The sequence below is a fragment of the Pavona decussata genome, unplaced genomic scaffold, assembly GCF_977016875.1.
Source record: "Pavona decussata unplaced genomic scaffold, jaPavDecu1.1 SCAFFOLD_175, whole genome shotgun sequence".
Classification (NCBI taxonomy): domain Eukaryota; kingdom Metazoa; phylum Cnidaria; class Anthozoa; order Scleractinia; family Agariciidae; genus Pavona; species Pavona decussata.
Window position 1 is genome coordinate 2,839,037 of NW_028145586.1, and position 22,033 is coordinate 2,861,069.

Sequence of the window (22,033 nt, forward strand, 5' to 3'; positions counted from 1 at the left end):
AACAATAAATACAATCCTAAGTCATATAAACCTCACCGCGCGGAGTAAGTGATAATGTAAGGGATTAAAATAACGATTTTGACTTGAATGGAAGTCTGAAATAGTAGTTTTAACGTAAGCGTTTTTTACAACTTGGCTTGGTTACCTGAAGCCTTTTTTTTTTTTTTTTGGCTTTTGTTCCCTTTCTCTTCAGCATTCGAAAGTATAGGTGGAAAATACTACCCATGCCAATTTTGTTTTAGTTGTAATCGTAACGGGAAGTTGGATTATTTAAAGTGCATTTTATAGCTTCGGTTTGCCGCCATTACATTATAAAAATACCCTCGATCCATGATAAGAAGTGTTCCCTCTGCGAAGTTTTCGTCGTAGTGTTTGAGTGTTTATAGGGATTACCCTAAGATAGAGCTGTTCTTTTTGAGCTTTTTCATGCCGCCTACCTGAGAAATGATGTCGGAAGCGGAAAAGCCGCTGCACGAAATTAGTCGGCTCAAGTAGTTGTTGTTTGAGTATTAAATGGCGGACGTACTTTACGCACTTTTTGGCCGCCTTTTTCAGGGAACTGCTTTGTCAGGTTGGTCTGAATTTAATTTGTTCTTGATGTTTAAGGTCTAAAAAGTACTAAAGGACCAAAATTTTTTTTAAAAATTTTTCGATTTTCGTTGCAGTAGCATTTTAAACCTGGCGAACATTCAGTTCATTACTGCTATCAATTTATGTGTAATTTATTCGAAACATGTAGCAACAAACCAAAGCGCTCGTGAAAAATTTTGTGCACGTGCTCTAGAGTTGGAGCGTGTTTTATGAGCTCATTAGCAAGTACGGAATTATTACTGATTATCATTTGCAGTTCTTGTCGTAGTTGCTTCGGACGAACGTTTCAAAGACCATGGCCATAGTGAAGAAAGAAGCTATTTTTCTGGAGACCGGGTTGCAACCGTGGAACCTTTCAATGTTGGCGGAAACGGGATGACTGGCTTTAAAGGCCGAGACCCGGACAAGACATTTGGAAAACAAAGTCGTGTGGTGAGAACAAGGTACGATCTTGATTATTCATTTCTAGTCGTTAAAAGATTATGGAGGGTTTATCACTTGCTTCTAATTTAATTTCAAACTTGCCGATCCTCTGGCATAAAATCAATAATGATTCCTGGGATCGATATTGTGCATGCACAATGATTTCGGGCATATCAAGGTCTATCTTAGATTTACCTCAAGTCGCCTTCTTATGCGCCGAAAGATTGACTGACCAGCGACGGAGTCGCGAGGCGAGCGTCTTGTTTTAATTTTCCCGAAAACATTCTGCTCTTGGTCTTGTTGTACCTCAGCAGCATCACTTAATTTTCGCCAGAAATCATTTTAGGTGGTAATCGGGCGTTAAGCCCTGGTCAAACGGCGCATGATAGTCGATGATAGTTAATGATAATCAAAACTATCATCCACTGTTATCAACTATCATGCGCGTGGTCAAACGGGAAATCTATCATCAGCTATCATGCAGAATTTGGACACGCTCAAAGTGAATGATAGTCGATGATAGCGCATGATAGTTGGTGGTCAAACGAGCGCGCGCGCTTTAACTGTCATCGACTATCATCAACTATCATTGACTATCATGCGCCATTTGACCAGGGCTTTAAATTTAAAATGTCAACTAATTTTTTCAAATCTTAAAATTTCTGGTGAAATTAATTGACATCAGAGCAAGTATCATGTCAGGATAAAAACTCTTTGAAGAAACGTAACGAGAAATTAATTAAAGAGTAAGCAACGATACCGTCGCAGTTCCATGTCTAATCGAAAAAAAAATTCAACCTCGTTTCCAGGACCTCTCCCGATAGCAATGGAACTGAAGGGCTTCGTGTCTACAGCTAAGCCGTGTTCGGATATGATTGCGTTGGACATGCAACACATCCCATACCAAAGAAACCGGCCGAATTGTGGCACCTGTCACGGTTATTTCCCCACTTTTCCTCTTCCGTTATCTCAGACTTGATCCCGATTCTTATCAACTATTTTCATCAGTGATGTACCTATTTTTTTTGAAGAAATATACAGACGCGAATCTCACGATTGGTCTCTATCTATAAGGGTTTGTTACGGCTTTCTCATGTTTACGTTTTGCTACGATTTATGCCAATTTTACCCCTTACTCAGTTTATTAGATTAATTAATAAAATTAGGATCTAATGTGACAGTAGAGCAATTGAGTGTCGAAAGCAATTCGCGTTTGCTTCGGTTTTGCATTACTACACTCTCTGATTGGTTAGCAAAACTCGCGCCACTTTCTCGACCAATGAGAAACAAAACCAAAATCAATCAATCGTGACTCTCTTGCACGTGTTTTCCCGCGCTTGGCGCCGGCTGCAATTCATTTGACTTCGAGCTCTGATTGGTTCATTTCACTGTTTACGCCTGTTGTGATAGTTCAGAATGATTTTCTTTGGTTTTGGTTTTACGACGCTCAAATGAAAACTGCTCTAAAAAAACACGCACAGAAAAACTAATCATTAATTAAGTCGTGGAATGGTTGCTGGTGAGCGCTATTGTTTCGCTGTTGTATCACCAAAAGACATGCATGCGGACTGTTTATCTGATCTTTCCGCGGCCATTTTTTCGCTTATTTTCTTACACTGATCGACATTCTGTAAAGAAAAGTGTTTGAAAGTTGCTTTGTTTCTCTACGAACTAACAAGAAATGTGTTTTCATTGAAACAAGTTTCCTTCTTCATCTTAATTGATCGTCACCAAATCAAACAAACCCCAGAGGTTATTGGCGGTAATTATAACCCGGTCAGAACCTTGGAAGAATTTTATTAGCGAGTGTGAACTTTAACACTCTTCAATTATCATCCGATTACAACCCAATCATGATTGATGTCTTAAATGCGCCCGACTGTAGACAGCGTCACTCAGTACTTGTAGTAAGTTAAGGGGTTGCTTGTCTTTTCTTTCTGTCTTCTACAACGTTTATAAAAGCATATTCTTCATTTCCTGAAAACAATCGTATGCTATGGTCACACGCTGTGAAAACGTCTCAATTAACAGGAAAGAATAATTAGGTTAGCAGGAACAATAGCTCGCTATTTTAGGTATTATTTTAGACCCGCCTTTGCCTTCAAGCTCGCATAGCGCGCCTTGGGGTACACTCCGTGCTGTGCTGTAAACATCCTCGAAGTTGAAGTCTGCGAATCAAAGTAAGTAAGTAAGTAAGTGGCAATCAATTTTTGCCTTTGTTTGTTTCATTCCTTTCTACCTCGGCTTCCTGGTATAAGACAGATAGTGGCTCAGTTTTTTGGTCTCTCAGTTTTATTTGGTTTCAAACATGTTAGCCATTACGGTTTTAAACTATGCCTTTGCCTCAGTAACTCTCATTTTCGTTCGACGATTACCTTTATTTCTTAGAAATTCTTTCGATTACTCGAACAATGTCGCCTTGAATTATTCCGCCGAGATACTTCTTTTGGGGGGGAGGCGGGAGTCATAAAACTTGACCCAAATGTCGCGTGAACCTCTTAGGGCGACATTGCTACTTGAATTGAAGTAGACACGAACAATCAAACATCTTCATTTGCGATATCTCCGAAAATTTTGTTTCCTTGCTGAAGGAGCTCGGTAAACTTTTACATCTTGATTCTGCTGTTAACATCGTTTAGAAGAACCAGGTTGGTTTGCCACCCCAAGCAATAAAACGCACTTCACGTCGACTACACCCACATACAGTCACGCAAGAACGCTCTACTTCACGGCTTCATGCACGGCTAAGCCTTCAGGTTACCAAAAATAAACCGTGGGTTTATCACGCAGCTAATGAAAATAAGACTTCTTCGCAAAAGCAATGTAATAATATAGAAATATATGCTATTAGAAACCAGGATATCAACCCATGCAGCCCATGATTAATAAGTACGTATTTTGTAAGTATCCGCTCCATCCAGAGTATGTGTTCACATCACAAAACAGATAAAACCTACATTACAAGGAGGCCACGAGTACTGCGGGTAAATTAATTACAAACAGCCGTCATCCTGAAAACTGTGGCAACAATGATATATATTGAAAATTGCTAGTGACAATATTTGTTTTCACTGGCACTTCTCGAACAACGTTCTTTTCGTGATAAAAACATTTCAATTTAGGAGGCTCGAAACTGTATTTGTCTCCGGGGGGTGGAGTGGGTGTGCTGGGGGGGGGGGGGGGGGGTTACTCCTCGGAATTTTTGATTCGTGTATACGTACCGCTTCGTTCACCAAATTCAGACAAAAATACTTCATTTTTCGTCGTCCTTTAATCCGTATCCGTTTTCATACCTCGTGTTTGAGTGCCAGAAGCGGTAAATCGATGGCTTTTCTTGTCGATTAAAAACGAAAATAGGTAACCACAAGAAATCTTAATTAAGCCTGAGACAGACCCGTCAGCTCTTACTGGTGATGTTATAGGCCTTGATAAACATTTTTAAACGAGTCCCGAATTTCTCTGAAAAATCACCTCCACTGTACTCATTTTGAGACCACAAGGAAGCCAAAATGCCCAAAGTCTAGGCCGAATTTTCGGACCTAAACACCTCTGAATCATTCCCTTCAAATTGAGGCGGCACGAACCTCGGAACGGCTTATTTAGAGGACCCTGCCCCCCGGATAATATCAAGGTACGTGAGACGAAAAGAGAAATATCAAGCAGCGCTGTTCGACTGTTAGTTGCATGCAAACTCACTTGTCCGAGGCCAGCTGAAAGAATACAATAATCACCGATTATTTCTACCAGAGGCTCAGTTCTCGGAAGCTGTTTACAGTACTTAACGAATATCAGAAAGTTTTGTTTTCTTGAACAAATTTTTGTTTTCTTTGCGTGATCATAAAGGTGACCGTGTACTGTAACAGTATCGTGAGTCATTATTGTAGCCGTATCGATTTTCCGGAATGTAAACGTTGTAACTATGTACGGTCTTATCTGATACAGCCAGCCTCTAAGATTGGGATAAGCTTCTCGTTAAACAGCTTTAGATAGTTCAATCGATAACTGGCCCTTCTCTTGATCTCCCAGAGATGCCTTTTAATTTTCACTATTACGCATGATTATGCTAGACTCATTCCAAGGAAACAAGATCTCTCAGTTTCAGAAAGCGACCGGTCCGATATCGCGGACGGTGTTTCTTGCTATGTTAGCTGTTCAGTATCACGACTTGTGGTAAATTGTGATCATTCTTTTCAACACTTCATTCCGTTATGATTGCGTATGTGGGTTATCAACCAAGCGTGAGCTCACGATGTATCACATCGATCAAGCGTAAGAGGTCAAGATGGCTGGATATTGGCCAAGTGGCCGAGCACTCCCAATTTCCAAACTGCACGTGCACGTCTGTCTGCTGGTAAACAAGATCGCGAGCTAAATTATAATGCAAAATCTTGAGTAGCGCTCGATAGTCGTTGCTTGCACAATTGAAAAAAGAAAATTGACCACTGTTTTAGGTGAAATTTGATTAGAAATCTTTCGGGTTGTTTTTCCGTCCGTTTTAATTCAATACATCCCAGTAGACCCAGACAGACCGTCGATGTGAGCGATTCTGTGCCATGATTGGTTTGTTTAGGGTTTCTAGGTCTCTGCCTATAAACGTAACGGCTTGTAATTTCATCTTTCAGTAAAACACGTTTGAAACAGGCATTAGCAGTCTATACTATTGGCCTTTCTGTATGCTTACTTGACTCCAGTGAAAGCCAAAAAAACAACGAATGAGTGTGTCGTTTGTTTATTTGTATTATTATTTTGTATGTTCCCTTCAATCCCGGAACAAGCATTACCGCTTCCGGCGATTTCGTTTCAAATCGCGTGATCGCATGAGAGAATGCGATATTTTGACGCCACAATCGCGTGCCGATGACCCCAAAGTACCAACAAATTAATATAGCATTTGTTTTGATTCAATGCTCGATAAGAAGTTAAAATTTTAAAAAAAGGCCCCACTAAAATAACATGAAAGCCTACTTCATCAAATTATTCGTTATTTTACAATGAATGATTTTCCAGTAATCAGATACCTATGTTATGCGCACAGGATTCTGGGATCGCCAGGGGGCAAACATTGCTAGTCGCTAGAAAGAAATGTATGGCATGAAGTTGTTTCTTCGTCAAAAGCAGTGATTTCGGGCAAAAAATAACGCATGTTCGCCGTGATTTTGTGAGAAGCGGAGGTGACTAATGTTGGTGCGTGGAAATTGTAAGATTTTGTGTTATAACTGGGATGAAATCTATCGATAAATGCGAAATGTTGATTGTACAATCTACTGAATCTACATCAAGTAATGGTGACCAATAGTCTCGAAAGAATACAAACGTAGGTATTAATTTGAGGGGATTGACTCAATAAAGCCTTTTCAGTTATAATTGTATGTGTGCCGATATTAACAGTCCATATTAACAACCTATGCCAGGCGGTGATCACTGTGCTGTATGAGGTGTATAAATATAGGGTTGACAAGCCTTCGCGCTCACGTGCGTGTTTTAGGTTTGCCCTCACGGGTATATCTTTTTGAGAACACCCTCTCATTTATGAAAAGAGCAGTGTCCCCCGTAAATTTTCTTTAAGAGCTTGATTTTCTTCTTATTAAATGCCATTTATGTCGATTTATGGTTTGGAGGATTTGCGTGATGGTCACTGTCGCATGTTTTGTATTTTGATCTCATAGGTCATTTCTGGGTTATGCGTATCGTTTATTAGAACTCTTGTTGTTTCTGTTAAGCGACTGCCGTTCTTATGTACTTTGTGGCATTTGGTTCAGGTTTGGTATGGCCCATTTCAGTGCATCCGGTGACAGTATAGCCTCTCTTTTTATCACTGTAAGGATAGGAATTGAACGGTGTAAAAGTATCTTGCGGCTTTTGTGTTGCTGAGCCCGGCTATTTGCTTTTGTCGCTAGATGTCGTGTTTCTTATCACGGCTATCTGTCTTTTGATCCTTTCTTCATCATTGTAGCTTGTTTGAAAGCTATGCAATGCGTTAAATTGAGGGCTTAAGTCCTCTTCAGTCCGTTTGTGTTTTTGTTAATATCGCTTCGCCGATCCGCCCTGTAGTGAGGTTTGTGTAGCGGAAGCTTTAGTTATTATTTTTCTCCTGTGTTTTGATTACGCCACAGAATGATTAGACAATTATCGACACACATAATTACAACTGAAAAGGCTTTATTGAGTCAATCCCCTGAAATTTACACCTAAGCTGCCAAAAGTTTGTACTTTTTCAATACAATAACTTGATGTAGATTCAGTAGATTTCACAATCAACCTTACGCAAGAGTGTTTATCGATAGATTTTATCGCATCAACCACACAAAAACTTACAATTTCCACGCACAAACATTAGTCACCTCCGCTTCTCACAAAATCACGGCGAAAATTCGTTACTCTTTGTCCAAAACCACTGCTTTTGACAAAGAAACAACTTTACGCCATACATTTCTTTCTAGCGACTAGCAATGTTTGCCCCCTGGCGATCCCAAAATCCTTTGCGCATACATGGGTCTCTGATTACTGGAAAATCATTCATTGCATTCATCAAAAGACATCGTTAAAATTGGTCGATTGATTATTGACATAAGAACAGGCACCTGTATGAACGTGTTGGTTAAGGTGCTTTCATTCCCAGGGTGGCCCAAATTAGGATTCCATCCACGAATCGCCAACTCAATTAAGCATGAAAAAAAAAACAGTTCTCAGAAATAAAAGGTCAAATAATAACCAGCTTTTCTACGGCCCCGAGGTGATGAATGTCGAGGGCGTTCGACCGCCTCTGCTTTCCGGTCCTTGTTTTTTTGTTTTTTGCTTTTTTTTGTTTGGTAAAACAAATGACGAGAAACCGGATGCGTCCCAGGGAAAACGTGAAATGGCTGTGCTGTATTTTTGTCCCCACTGTACGTGACCTGCTTTGTATGAGTGCATGAGACGTGAGTTCTAAAGCTATTGAAAACAAAAAAGTCCTTGAAGTTGTTCAAGACAGAATTATTGAAATTGATATTAAATTCTCACACGACAGAACTCGTTTGCTAGAAAATAAGACAAAACCTATCTTTCCGATATTTGATGTTGACGCAGTTTTAATCTATAATACCGCATGGAATCCGCAGATTTGTAAATAGATAGCTTTTTGGACGTTATTTCCATTTTTATCGAATATTTTCAACAATTTTAACTTTTATTATCAGTTATTGATTGATAGAAATGTTTTATTGCAATCTACATAGTCTAGAGGGCCGCAATAAAAAAAAATGCAAGTTCGTCAGTAATTTTATTTTTATTTATTTATTTTATGTAATTCAATATTTATCTAGGGGCATCCAATTTAGCAGAGCTAGTTTAAATGGAGCCCTGACACAGTACAAGACAAAACATTGATTCATAAAAAAAAAACTAGACAAATAGTTAAGTTATAAATGCAGCATGTACCGCAGGCGTTATTGCTTAAGATGACACTGTTATCCTGTAATTGCTTAAGATAGCTACTGTTACCCTGCTAGCAGAGGTTTCTGTCTGGCAAATCTTTTAGCATGTAAGAAGTCGTTCGCATCCGCTTGTATTTCGCGTAGTTGACTTGTACACTTCAAGCCGACTACGCAAATTCTAGAGACGCGAACGACTTCTTACATGCTAAAAGATTTGCCCGAAAGAAGTCTCTGCTAGCAGGGTATGTTACCCTCTGAAAATAAAGCTTATTTATTATAGATTTTCTATTTTCCATGTTTCGAGCGGTGAATTTTTTTAACTTCCTCCCTCGATGAAGCTAATTTATTACAAAAAATTTATACGAAGAGACTGATTTATTTTCAATCTATGAAACGTGATCTCGGTTCTTTTAAACCTTCAATAACATAGCAAACCCTTGACCTTGAGTGGAATCAATGACCGGAAGGCTTAATTGCTTTAGCTCTTGTCCATTACGTATATGACGGCCAGAGATGCATACGAGCCGGGAGCGATGACCGAGAGGCAAATATTTTCCCTTGCGGTTCGACCGAACTCATTTTTGTGGTTGATTAGCAATAGCAGAAAGGCTGGTGAATACCTGATGAATATTGAATTGAGCTTGAAGTCAATGATCACCGGGTCCATTACTGAGGTTCATTGCGGTGATATCTAACTGCAGCTCCCTGTTTAAAGTGAAATTTGATTAGAAGTCTTCGGGTTGTTTTTATGTCCGTTTTAATTCAATACATCCCAGTTATAGAGTGTGTGCACGACGGCCATGTTGGAGGACCGAAACAATACAATGATTTTCCTTTGGGAAATATATTCTATTTTTATGCAAATACCTTCTATTGTTTTAGTCCTCCAAAATGGCCGCCGTGCACACACTCTAAAGACCCAGACAGACCGTCGATATGAGCGATTCTATGCCATGATTGGTTTGTTTAGGGTTCCTAGGTCTCTGTCTAACACAACGGCTTGTAATTTCACCTCGAAAACATGCCCGAAACCAGCATTAGCAGGCAACACTACAACACCTGGGTCCATAACTGAGGTTCAACCCGGTGATATCGAGTGATATCTAACTGCAGCCCCCCTTATTTAAAACAGTAACCTGTCCCTTTCTCTTTAGAGTTGTTTTGTCTGTAGGTCTGTAGTACTCTGAGGAAGAAAGGCTGTGCTACCATATATTTCTACCAACCGTGAAATCAACATTGCTTTTTTAACGCATTTATTCAATTCTAAGTTCGTTAACCTGAAAAGGAAAATGGTTGACTTTTAGCCATATTCCGAGCAAAACGTAAAACGGCGCCATATTGAAGTGGGCGGACCCCTGGACCGTCTAGCGTCTTACGTCAGCAGGTTGGCCCTGCCCATATCGCTTCCTACATTTGTCTTGCGTGAGTGGTGCGATGCAGTGGTATGTTTAATGAATTGTCAGACCTTGTAATTAAAATGTAGGGAGCCAAAGATATGGATTTGAAAAATTTACTTTGGAACTAAAAGATTAAAAGATCAACCATTCTTTTTCAAGGAACTGTCGAAAAAATATTGAACAGAAGTCAAATGTTGCCAGTTTAGTTATCCGGCCATGAAAGTTTTATCAAAAGCACTGATCCAAAACAAACAAAACATATTAAGTGACCCTCTTAGCTGACATGATGTTAAAATTACAAGGATATTGGCTTTGACGGCGGTATTGATTGCGATTTAATGCCCCTCACCCTCGAGCGCTCAAGCGGTAAACATAATTGAAATTTGTCGTTTATGAATAATATCTTTTTAGGAACAAAATTTCATTTTGAGATTGTGTTTCTTCAGTCAAGCATGTTGGAAGTGTAGCAGTAAAACCTTCTAAAACTAAGAGTCCTGGAATAAAAATAAATCTCATGTTGGATTGATTTTCTTCAGTCTTGATCAAAAATAGTACGTAAACAGGATGTTTTTCCCGGAAGACTAACTGCGTCTTGCGCATAGCTGCCCACTCTTCTAATAGCGCCGTTTGCGTGCTCGCTGAGAGTCACGGCTCACTGATTCGACACTTTCGTTATATAAGTCAACAATCAACAGTTATTGCGGTAAAGCGAAGACAGTAGCTGACAATCCACTTGACTGAGATCTAGTCTTGAGTACACGATTACTTCCCGCAGTAGAAGTCTGAGATAAAATCAGATAGGTTGCAACAACGATTCGGATGCATCCAAGGTAATGCGTTATTGTATATTAGGTTTCTCGTTAAAATATTTGTGCTTTTATTGCTATCTATCAAAGCATGTTAAACTATTTTGCTGCCTCCGTAAGAGCGTCTCGAGACGCGATGATTTAAAATGGCAAACGTAAACCTTTCCCTTCTAAGTTATCAGTATCTGGGAAAATGGTTGCAACTTCTCGTTCTTTTCTCGAAACTTGTAAAGAGTGTGACCCGAGAACTTGAGCTACTTTTAATAGCAATACTTTGCTGTGGCGATGCTTATTAATTTGCACGAGGTGGTTTTACCTTTTGAGTCTGTGGTCTTGTTTATCAATCACTGATGCTGTACAATTCAAGTTGACTCTTATTCTTAAAGTCTGACTGTGAATTTTTTAAGTATGCTGGGACTCAGTTTTCTGGTGAAAGCAAATGAGATGAGGTCTTCATGATGATCGTTTCTCAATCACTTGCCAATATTTTGCGGAACAAAATTTGCATTAACTTACAGTTTTTATTCCGGCTGTTTAGTTCAGTTCAATCAATAACTTAGTTAAATTCAGTTCAGTTAAGTTAAGTTTAGTTTAGTTTAGTTTAGTTTAGCAGTTTAATTTATTGTGGTGTAGTGCAGTTGCGCAGTTTAGTTCAATTCAGTTGGCTTGAGTTTAATTTAGTTCCGTTCAGTGCAGCAGAGTGCAGCATGGAGCAGTTAAGGGTTGTTTTTGTTAGCATTAGGAAACACCTCTTTCTGTTCTTTTTTTAATTTCTATGTAGATCTTTAACCCTTAAATGCCCAAGAGTGCCATATGGCAATAGATGAAATTAAGAGCTTAATCCAGGTGAAATTTGCGCCGCCAAAAGATTTTAGAAAGATCTGCGCATTGAAGGCATAAAATCATCCATGCGACTCAACTTACTATCCCTTAACCTTTCCACTTTGTACTCCAGTTTAGCTCACAGCACAGGCAGCCCAAGCTCGCGTCACTAGAGAGCGTGTAATAATTAATCACTAGTGCGACGACAACCTTTGAGTGAAAGCGGTATTGGGTTACAGGCAGCCGTTGAGAATGTAAACGCGTTTTAAGACTGTATGGGGAATAATATGCAATGTGCATGAGGATAAGAAAAAAATTTTAACAATTTTTTTTTCGTTTTGGATACTTACAATCAAGTCTGTGACCTCCTGCAGAAAATATCTTTTTAATGTTATGTTACATGTGGTTTCCCGGTTTACATTTACTAAATTAGTCAACTGAATTCGGCATTTCCCATTTTACCCTAGCGCAAGAACAGAAGTCCTTGCAAACTTTTCAAAACGGAAGTTTTGATCAATGTGATCAGCGTGGTTCCTTGCGCATGCGAGTATTAGTATTTGTATAAATACACCTGTGTTTACGGCCGGCCAGTGAAAACCAGGGCTTCACAATAGCAGATTTGATTAAATAAAAACGTCGCTTAACCTTAAAAACTCCTCGGCAGCAATTATGCTCTGAAGAAAGAGAGAACGAATTCACAAGTTCGTCTCACTGTGTCCCAATACAGAAATATTTTTTAGCAGTTTATGACTATGGGGGAAAGATGATCTTAGCAAGGGCTATTGGAATCCAAAAAGAAAAATTGGGCAAAACCACGCATTTTTCAGAGATAATTAAGCAATAATAATTCTAAAAGGCTTTAAAACACATAACAATGTATGGAATTTTATGGCAAATTGAAGTTCAATTTATCTCTGAAAAATGCGTGGTTACCCCCAATTTTCTTTTTGGATTTCAATAGCCCTTTGTAAGATCTTCTTTTCGCATATAATCATAAACCGCGCAAAAATATCGTACGATCCCGAGATGCGCAGAACTTATGCGCAGTAGCAAGAGAGGCACCATACTGCAGTCTATTGTATTTAGAAGTGAATCTTCACTTAACGAAAACAAATAACTGCCTGACACCTTTCTAATTCGAGTATTTTCCGAACAAAGTATTTCGACTGAGGCGTGCCGGTATAGTTCAAGACGAAGCTTAAATCCCATTGTAAACAAACAGTAATAAGAAAGGTTTTTTCTCAATTGTTTTCATTTGACTGGATTTCATCCACAGTCGCAAAATTAACTGAAAATTAAGAACCACCTTGTAAGTTTAGTAATTAAGTTGGGTTGAGACTTCAGCAGCAAACTCGAAATTAAGAGTGATCTCGTAGAACATAATCAAGAACAACACCGCAAATGATGGTTTAATAACTCTTGGTAACAGAATTTGCTTTATGGTTTTATCCACTGACTGACAAATCGGCAGAACTCGGTAAATTAAAATTGAAATAGTGCTTTATTAAAAGAGTTGATGTGTTACCTCAACAACTTGTAATTTTAATTTGTTTCAACGCCTACCAGATATATTATTTTTTAAAACGAGTAAATCGCATTTAACTCCGCAAAACTTATTACTCCAATGCAAATTATATCTTTATAATCTCCTACGTTTCCGGTTTGCTCCCCGCAAGGCAAAGAAATGTATTAAAAAGTATTACAAATAACTTTAATTAAGAAAAAACAAAGTGAATACGTGCTCTACCATAGTTTGAATTCGTTCGGAAACTCCATACCAGGATAAAACGAAATTACTTTGAGCTTCAGTTCTTTGGACTAACTTAGAACTTAAAAACGTTGAATCAGGTTTGGAAAACGTGACAATATCTGGCTTAAATTAGTGCAAACTAGCTTTTCTCCGGTTCTCAAAAACGTCCCCTTGTCACAGACAGCTGGGACAGAAAGGTTTGCAAAACGTCACAATATCAGGTTATCTGTTCTCCGGTTCTCTCAGCTTGTCAAATTCCATGGTAACCACAAGGAGCCCAAACGTTCTTCCCATGGAGTTCTCTATCATAATGGAGGAAACATAATTTTTGTGTGTTCTGGTGTTGTCTAGAGGCATTCTGGAAAGGATTTGTCATTTCGACACGGCTATTTCTTTGTCCAAATTAAACAACGACATAGCATCAGGGGGAAACTACTGTTCCAAGATCAATTCATGGTTCCATTTATCATAAGTCCCGAAACAAATTGTAATCTACGTGAAGTCGTACCCATGACAGGAACTGCTAATTATTTCATTACAGCACTTCAAGATGTTGCGCCTCGATCGGCGTTTTACATTAGGATTTTAAAAGCTGCCATTCTCACCTGTTATAGAGTCACGCTAATCAAGAGATTTCAACTGATGTGTTTTATTGTCATCTGGGGGCAGTTTTTCAAAAGGATTTGCCCTTGGGCTAGCGACATTTCTTTGACCATTGTTACACTCTAATCAAGAGAAATTGATTTCAACTGATGTGTTTTATTGTCATCTGGAGTTAGTTTTTTAAGGCATTTGCCCTCGTGCTAGTGATATTTCTTTGGCCAAATTCAAGACGACAGCACATCGTTGGCAAACGTTAAAATGCAAGATCCCTCATGGTTCCATCTATCATAAACTTAATAAATTGTAGACTGCATGAAGCCTTACCAACCCCGTGGAGGGATAATTTTTCCTCTTTCAGATGTCGAACATTCGAAATTTGCATTCAATTTGACTGAAAACAACCAATTATATATGCGCTATAGTTGGCTAATCATCGTTTAAAATTAAGGGAAACTAATTTTAGTCGTGCATTTTGTTGTCATGTGGAGAAATTGAAAGGGTGTTTCGTTGGCAAGATTTAAGCAGCGAGAGCGCATCAGAGGAAAATTCCGTCCATCATAAACCACTCATTATAGCCTAACTGAAGCTGCACCCACCGCAGGGCAGGGCTAATTTTCTTGCTCATGTCGACCATTTGTGTTTTGTATTGGCTCAGTTAAACAACCATTCAATTTTTTCAGTCATTCAGTTTATTAGCGGTCTAGGATTGGGGATCAAGCGATGATTTACGGACTTGGTCCAACAGGATAGATTTAGAGTCAGAGAAAGATTTGGTGAATTAAGCCCGGACAAAAAGTGGTGAATGTTCTTCGTAAAATGTCAGGATAGCACGGTATGCAAGTCAATGACCTCATATCCATTGTAAACGCCCCACATGAACAAGCTTGTAATTGTTTGTAGCCAGCGTTTTAAAATAAAGTTGCATTTATGTAATACTATAATTTCAAGAAATCAGTTAGAATGGGTTGGAATATCCTGTCAGCTTGTGAATTTTTAAATAGTTGTTTTCCTTTTCTCTGACAAATACCTGGGTATAATGGGTTTAAGTACTAATTACCCGGCAGGTGGGCACGGTCTCACACAGGTTATATTAATTGCCCCCCACCCCCCACCTTCCATTCTAACTTCCGAGAATGTCAATTGCTCCCGATAGTAATAAGTTGATGAAGCAGGTGATTTGAGTGATAAGTTTGAAATTTTTCACGAAAAACGACCTTTCTCGTTGACACAAATCATTAATCTCTTCCAAAACGCGTCAAGATGACACTTAAACACAGGTTAATTGATTTTTCTTAAATGGTGTTATTATTGCACAGTTATAAAAGCGTCATGTTATTAGCTGAAACTATATTTTCTCTGTGTTTTTCTAAATTCTTACTTACGTTGAAAACACCTACAAAGTGCAATCTCTTACGAAGAAAGTCATAAGCACTGAACTCTGTGCAAGTTTCCATCGTTTCTTTGTAGCTTTTCTCTCAAAAGTTTTGTCACAAAAAGTTTGTCACAATACAAGCATATATATCTTATCCATATTTTATCTTCATACTTTAACTTAGCGCATTCAGGATTGTTTAATTTGGATCACGCAACTGTGAACTATAAATAGCATTGAGGTATAGTTCGCGTTATTACATGGTATTTTTACATCTCTCGTATTTTTTAAATTTGTTTTTGCCGTCCTTTTTGTAAGTTAGTTTTCCAGGACATCAATCGGTAAGGAATTTTCTAACAGAGCGCCTTGTCTCTGACGATCTTTTGAATTTTGTGCCGTATAATTTAGGAGAATGGCGAATACATTGATTTGAATTCAGGAATTTTACATATCATCCGTTTATACGTACACTCTGGGACGTCGAAAAATGTTCAGGATAATAAAACAACAGATGGTAATCAATATTAAACAGCTCGCTAAAAAAACAATTTCCATATGTGGTTATTAAAAGAAGACACACTAATTACTTAGGGTTGCTGTACGTGCCAATCAATTACAACACTGCACGACATCGATGAGGGTTTTAAAGAACCATTGAAACTTCCTCCACTCGAAGTTTTCATTAAAGTTCTTGACGACAAATAGGGAACATGGAGGAGGGTGCGGAAGACCAGGTTAGAATATTGAAGTTTGACTCACTGTATGATAGTTCTTCAGGAGATACTTATATTCCCACATTATCCAGACAATTCCCTCTATTTTTTTCTTTGGTAACTCGGTACAATTTATTCCGAAAGATGGCGAAACAAACTACTGCATTTAGTATGGGCCAAACAGGCCAAAGGCTGCCTTTTCTGTAAACATTTTTTGAAATGCAAAAGTTTTTTTAACAGAGTTTTAATTTTTCTTCTAATTGGGATTTTTATCTTTTATATTTTCAAAGCTTTGCTGTGAGAAATACAGAGGCCAGCAGGTTTATTGTCCTTTAAAAACATTTAGCGTTTAATCGGTCTCTTAGAATGAAGACCTTGAGGGTCTTTTTGTAGCATGCGCAAGGCTAGGCCTTTCCTTTGTCCAACTAGTCTGCTTTCGCAATGTTTAAATACAGCTTTAAAATTAACTTAAGGTTTCCATTACAAGCTCTCAAATCACAAGTCACAACACCTGTCAATAGCTTTTAATAAATAAGACTTAAACTTCGCCTACATGCAGAATGGGAGTCAATAACAAGAAAAATTCTTGTTCGATGTCAGTCCTCAGAGATCAGAACAGTGATGGCCTTACAGTAATGGCCGTTTAGACAATTAGCTCAGCGATTTTTTTCCGGCGATTTCTACCGTCGATTTGCGCGATTTGGAAAAAAAAAAAGACGGTTTAAGAATATCGGGAGAGGCCCAAAACAGTCTCTATGCCGACATCGTACGTGCTCTGCTGTCGTCGTTACCAGATACGCGGTGAAAACCGCCAAAGGTTTACAAAGGCCTGCGTTTTCACTTAAAATCGCCCCAAAATGGCCACTGAAATAGCACCAACATTAGTCTGTACAAACGGCCTAAGCTTCAGAGACACATCCTCGCGATCCGATCGTCTGCGGTAAATAAACCGGGTTTTTAAACACTTACCACATGGATTTGCAGAAATTCTGTCCCCAGGACAGGTCGCAAGAGGTTCATATGGTTAACAAATAAATTCAATTTCGTGTGGGTCTATTCAGTTGGTAGATCTGCAGATTACGTCAAAATGTGTTTAGACCACAAACGTTTCACAAGAGCCGTAAGCGATTCTAGGAGACAAACATTTCGCCTTAGCTTGCTTAAACTGAACCAAAGCCACTTTCACTGAAAAGTTATCGATTTTGAACCAACTTAGCTGCATGAAAAACCGTATTTTCTTTAGCCAGTTTCTACATAGCTTTTTCGAGTCACTAAAGAGATTTAGAAGTACTTTTACAGCAAACAGCAAACGACAGAAAATGTCCACGTGACGATGTTTGTCCTATATTTGCCGCTCGCTGTTTTCAGTTTCTCAGTAAAATTGAGTAATTTTGCGTCATTATCAAAGGTCAGAATTATTCTGCACTATTCTCATCTGTGTATCTGTATTTTCAAGAAAACATAAACGTGAATCTCGCGTTTGCCGTAAAAGCGATGCTACTGTTTCGGGGAATACCGGATTGGCTTCGTCTCATCGTGAAAGTTGCCTAGCGATAAACGCAGAAGGTCAAATGCCTTACTGAAATCATAAAGAAAAATGTAAATAGTACAGATATTGTGTAAAGATATTCTTTTAAGTCTTGTAATTTTCAGACGTTTTCGATATATTAGAAGATGGAAAGTGCAGTTTTTGCCCACTCACAAACGTCAGGGGGCGCTCGGCAACTAGTGCATGACGTCATCGTTGATGAGTTGGCCCACTAAAGTTGTTGTCAACGCGTTTTGAAGCACGTATGTTTAAGGTCGTACCTCATGCATGATTAAATGAGGCACAGTTCGTGATGAATGTGAAAATTCAGTTTTTGACAGCTGTTATCAGTTGATGTTTTGAATAGGAAGAGAGAAAGAAAAGTTTCAGTTTAATGTGTTTTCATTTTATCGTTAACTACAAAAATCAGAAAAATGAATGAACCGAGAATATGAACTGGCGTGAACGTTCTTATACGCCGCAGATCGATTAAATTCATTTTGATTTGTTATTCCAGTGTCCTATAATGTATGGTTGAATTGCAAATTTAAAATTGAATGATTATGTGAGCCGTTGGGCTCAAAAAATGTTAATTTTGTCCGTTGATCAGGAAGAAGTTTACATGTAGCTTCGGACTTCGGTTTTCTGTGAACCCTCAGTCGTTAAAAAAATATCAAGAAGGTAAGTTCTCCTGAAAACTCGAGTGATTTGATTTATCTAAGATTTAATAATCTTAAATCTGAACTGCTATGCTAAAGAGCTGATGACATTTTCGCCATGTGTGCTATATAGGGCAAAATGGCAGGCGGAAGTTTAACAGAGAACAAAATTTTCGAACAGTTACGAAAACAAACCTTTCAGTGGACATTTTTGGATGTTAGCCTATCGACGCACTGTAATTTTATACTAATTTTTGGTGCTTTTAAACATGGAATGACATGTTTCAGTAGCGTAAAAGAACACGGCAAGTTCTAAAGAGGAACATTTTCCGCTTACACACGATCCTAATATTTTACCTCAAGCCGTAATTCTATGGCAGAACAAAGACATATGTGTGTTCAACAGGTTACAATGAGTGTCAATTGGATAGCACAAGGATCGCGACATCTTACAGATCGTTGAATGGTGGGAAAGGGAGGGAGACGAGGTCAAGGCAAAAGTGTAACAACATATTGTCACTAGTTATAACTTTAAGACGCAGTCTCTAAATTTCTTGCGTGCGTGAAAACTTTTATGAGCGCAAGAGAGAGCATTATAAAGCACAAAGCAGTGTCCTCGATGCCTCGTAGCGTACCGATAATATGGACCTTAAGAAACCACAGCGGCAGCAACAACAAAAACGTTACTCAGGAATATAAATCACTACTTCTCTTCGCAATTATCACAATTCGTCCACGTTGTTTAATGCTGGCCGTAATTCATGCGCTGCCGATCAAGTTCTTTTTGGAGCCAAAAGAATATAGTGTCGTCTCGTCTTCACGTTCTCTATAAAACTTCGAATTTTGTCATTTCACGCGTTGTTGTTGTCGTTAATGTTGTTTTTCAGAGGACGACTAAGAAGTGTCCCCAAAATGTATAACTGAAGCACGTGTATTGCCATTGTTTTGTTCTTTAAACCTGTGTGGTTTGCTCGTTGCCATCGATTTAAATCGAAAGCTAATTTAATTGAATATTAAGTGAATTAGAATTTAGTCGCTAGCGTATGTATCAAGCTCTTCATCAGTTTATTCATTCGTGATGTTAGCTTAATGAAACTCACGGAAGTCTCGCGGAGAGTCCTACAAGGCACCTTTCAATTTTGAATAGCATTGCATGCACTGTTCTCCCGTTGCTAGGCAACATTTCACCCTTAAAATCAAGCCACCCTTAATCGTCGATTGCTTACGGAGAAATTTTAAGTTGCACTTCTTGAAATAAGTGGCGAAAGATCGCGAACGAAAATGTTGCTGGTATACGCTATACGCAGGATTTGTGAAAGATCTGAATTTGAGTCCATTAGGAGTCCTCACCACGTATTTAGAACACAACTGACTTCGCCTTGGTTCAACATTCTACTTCTTGCTGCTACACCGTGCTGACAAGAGCCAACCAGCTCGAAATAACTGTTCACGGTTGCAATTTTTTCTAATTTTGACTCTTGGTTTCGTCTCTATCTTGACGCTGTCGTGTTAAGTTTTCTACGCAGTATCAACCTAAGGCTTACTTACTTCAATGACTTGTATCTGGCACAGATTCTGCGTCTACCAACAACATTTTTGTCCGCGGTCCTTTGTCACTTATTCACTTTTAAGTTGAGTTAACCCTTTCTAGAGCGAGGGGGGAGAGGCGGATTCTACCCTCGGTGACTTGTGCAAAGTTCATGAAACTTGGTGACTTTTTAAGAAAATATATCTGGGAACAACTTGAAAGGTTGGTTAGTGTTTATTGACTTTTATGTTACTATGGCGACCAATTTTTGACAGGTCGTTAATTCACAAAATACAAACTCCGATTTTAAAATGAAGATAAATTACTTTTCTTACAGTAACTTTTATGTTTTTTGCTCATATAGTGTTCCTTTAGTTAACTAAATGGTTTGAATACTTTTCGATTTTCGTTCAGTTTTGGTGCTTTCCCGAGAACTTTTGTAGATATCCAGCTGAGTTGTGTTGGGTTGAAATATGCTAAGTTCACTTTCTTGTTCGCTTGCCTTTCATTACTTCAGAGTCCAATGAACGAGAACATGAATGAGAACCATAATGGTCCATCGCGGCCTGTGAGCCTGGTGACGAAGATATCCCGTTGATTTTTGTCACTCCTTCGCTGAATCGGAGAATGCGAGCTCAAGACTTGAGTCAGCTCTCTCTCCAATCCGCTGGCTTTCACGACTTTGTTAGTGTTCTTTTAGTTAACTAAGTGGTTTGATTACTTTTCGATTTTCGTTCAGTTTTGGCGCTTTCCACAACTTTTGTAGATATCCAATTGAGTTGTGTTGGGTTGAATTAACTGAAGTTTGTTATGCTAAGTTCACTTTCTTGTTCGCTTGCCTTTCATTACTTCAGAATCCAATGAACGGAGACATGAATGAAAACCAGAATGGTCCGTCGCGGTCTGGGAGCCCTGGTGACGAAGATATCCCGTTGATTTATATCACTCCTTCCCTGAGTCGGAGAAAGCGAGCGCTAGACTTGAGTCAGCTCTCTCTCCGATCCGTTGGCAGTCACGACTTTGTTGCGCCAGTTGCTGAAAATGGGGACGTAACGGTAGGCATGGCAACGGTGTTCAAATCAATAATCAGAATCAAGCAATAAAATTACTTAATAACTTAATGCTTCCCACAGTGAGAACTGAGACTGCAAGGCAGTCTTTTTATGTTAAAGGATCATTCCAAATGAAATGAAGGATCTTAACTCAATCATGATTTTTAAAACGCGTATTTTAGAATTCTATAGATCAGATCAGAAGCTTTTTAATTACTTTTAAAGTAAGTGGCTGTATTTAGGCTTTTTAGGCTCTTTTCTTCTTGGCGGGGCCCTTATTGATATCAGCATTTCATGCTGAAGAGGTCACCCTGGTTAAATAACATTTATTATTCAACCGTATAAGGGAGACCTTTGTTGAACCTCTCCTAGCGGCGGCTGCGATTCCAGTATAACGACAATGTGTTATTACAATCTACGACAGCTTGGATTAATACAAATTATGTTATGACAATTTGCGATATTACTTTATATGACAAAACACGGCAAGGGTTATTACTATATACGACAGGTATTACGATTAACAATTTACTAAAACTTTTATTACAATTCACGATGCTATTTTACAAATACGGTGTTATACGCTCCTTGGTTAAACTTAGCGTGTGAGAGCAGTTACATCCGCTGAAGACGAAAAAGGCGTCTGCTAGCTTTTGCAGGCTAGTTTCAAGTCTTCTTCGGGTTCTACTTGGCGTTTGAAGCTGTTTATATTGTGGTGATATGTGTTAAAACTCTCATTGTTTTAAACCATCAAAATCCCCAAAATTAATGTGATTGTTTTTCTTGTAGGATGCCGAAAAAGAAGACCATCCCGATAAACTACACCTGGCCTGTTGGTCTGGAGACATCGCTGCAGTCAAGGACATTTTAGCCGATGAAAAAACAGGTAATGAGAGTAGCACTCTTATTTTACTGAGAGGATCCTTTTAAACCCTTTAAGCTCCTGTATCAAAATGGATATTCTCCTTACCGAGTTCTATATATGGAAAAATTTGTTTGATCAGTTTTCTTTATTCCGATCATTTTCTTTATTCTCATAACTTTAATGTTTGAAAGAGCAGTGATATCGTAAGGAGTTGTAAGAATTAGTTGTTAGGAAGCAAGACTTTGAACTTTTATAGATTCAAATCAAAACGCTAGCAATTTAATTAAAATTTTAGAGCAAGCAACAGAAAAAAGGGTGCAGGAGAATTATAAATGTGTAGTGAGGGCTACTGTTTGAACGGCTCTTGTTGACACCATTGAACTCAATTTGACCAGATTCAAACTCTTTGAGAGTTAACAAGAGTTGACTAGTGCATGGAGTTACAATTCCAATGAGAGCTCAAATATAATGATAGCAACTGCTACTCAGAAAAATTGGTTGAAGCTAGATTG

General features: G+C 38.6%; 1 protein-coding gene across 4 annotated transcripts in view; it reads left to right on the top strand.

The window, feature by feature from the left end:
- Positions 1-1,013: 1,013 nt before the first annotated feature.
- The window catches only part of LOC146463676 (transient receptor potential cation channel subfamily A member 1-like), a 41,957-nt gene continuing 20,937 nt past the window's right edge, over positions 1,014-22,033 (top strand). The window contains exons 1-4 of one of the 4 annotated variants that reach the window (XM_085084282.1): positions 15,893-15,910; positions 20,122-20,288; positions 20,459-20,659; positions 21,446-21,542. In XM_085084282.1, coding sequence (XP_084940408.1) covers positions 20,232-20,288; positions 20,459-20,659; positions 21,446-21,542 — 355 coding nt within the window. In that variant the 5' untranslated portion in view covers positions 15,893-15,910; positions 20,122-20,231. Of the gene's footprint in view, positions 1,035-10,501; positions 10,654-15,889; positions 15,911-20,121; positions 20,289-20,458; positions 20,660-21,445; positions 21,543-22,033 lie in introns of those variants that run through there. The other 3 variants (XM_085084285.1, XM_085084284.1, XM_085084283.1) reach the window with 3 other exon arrangements.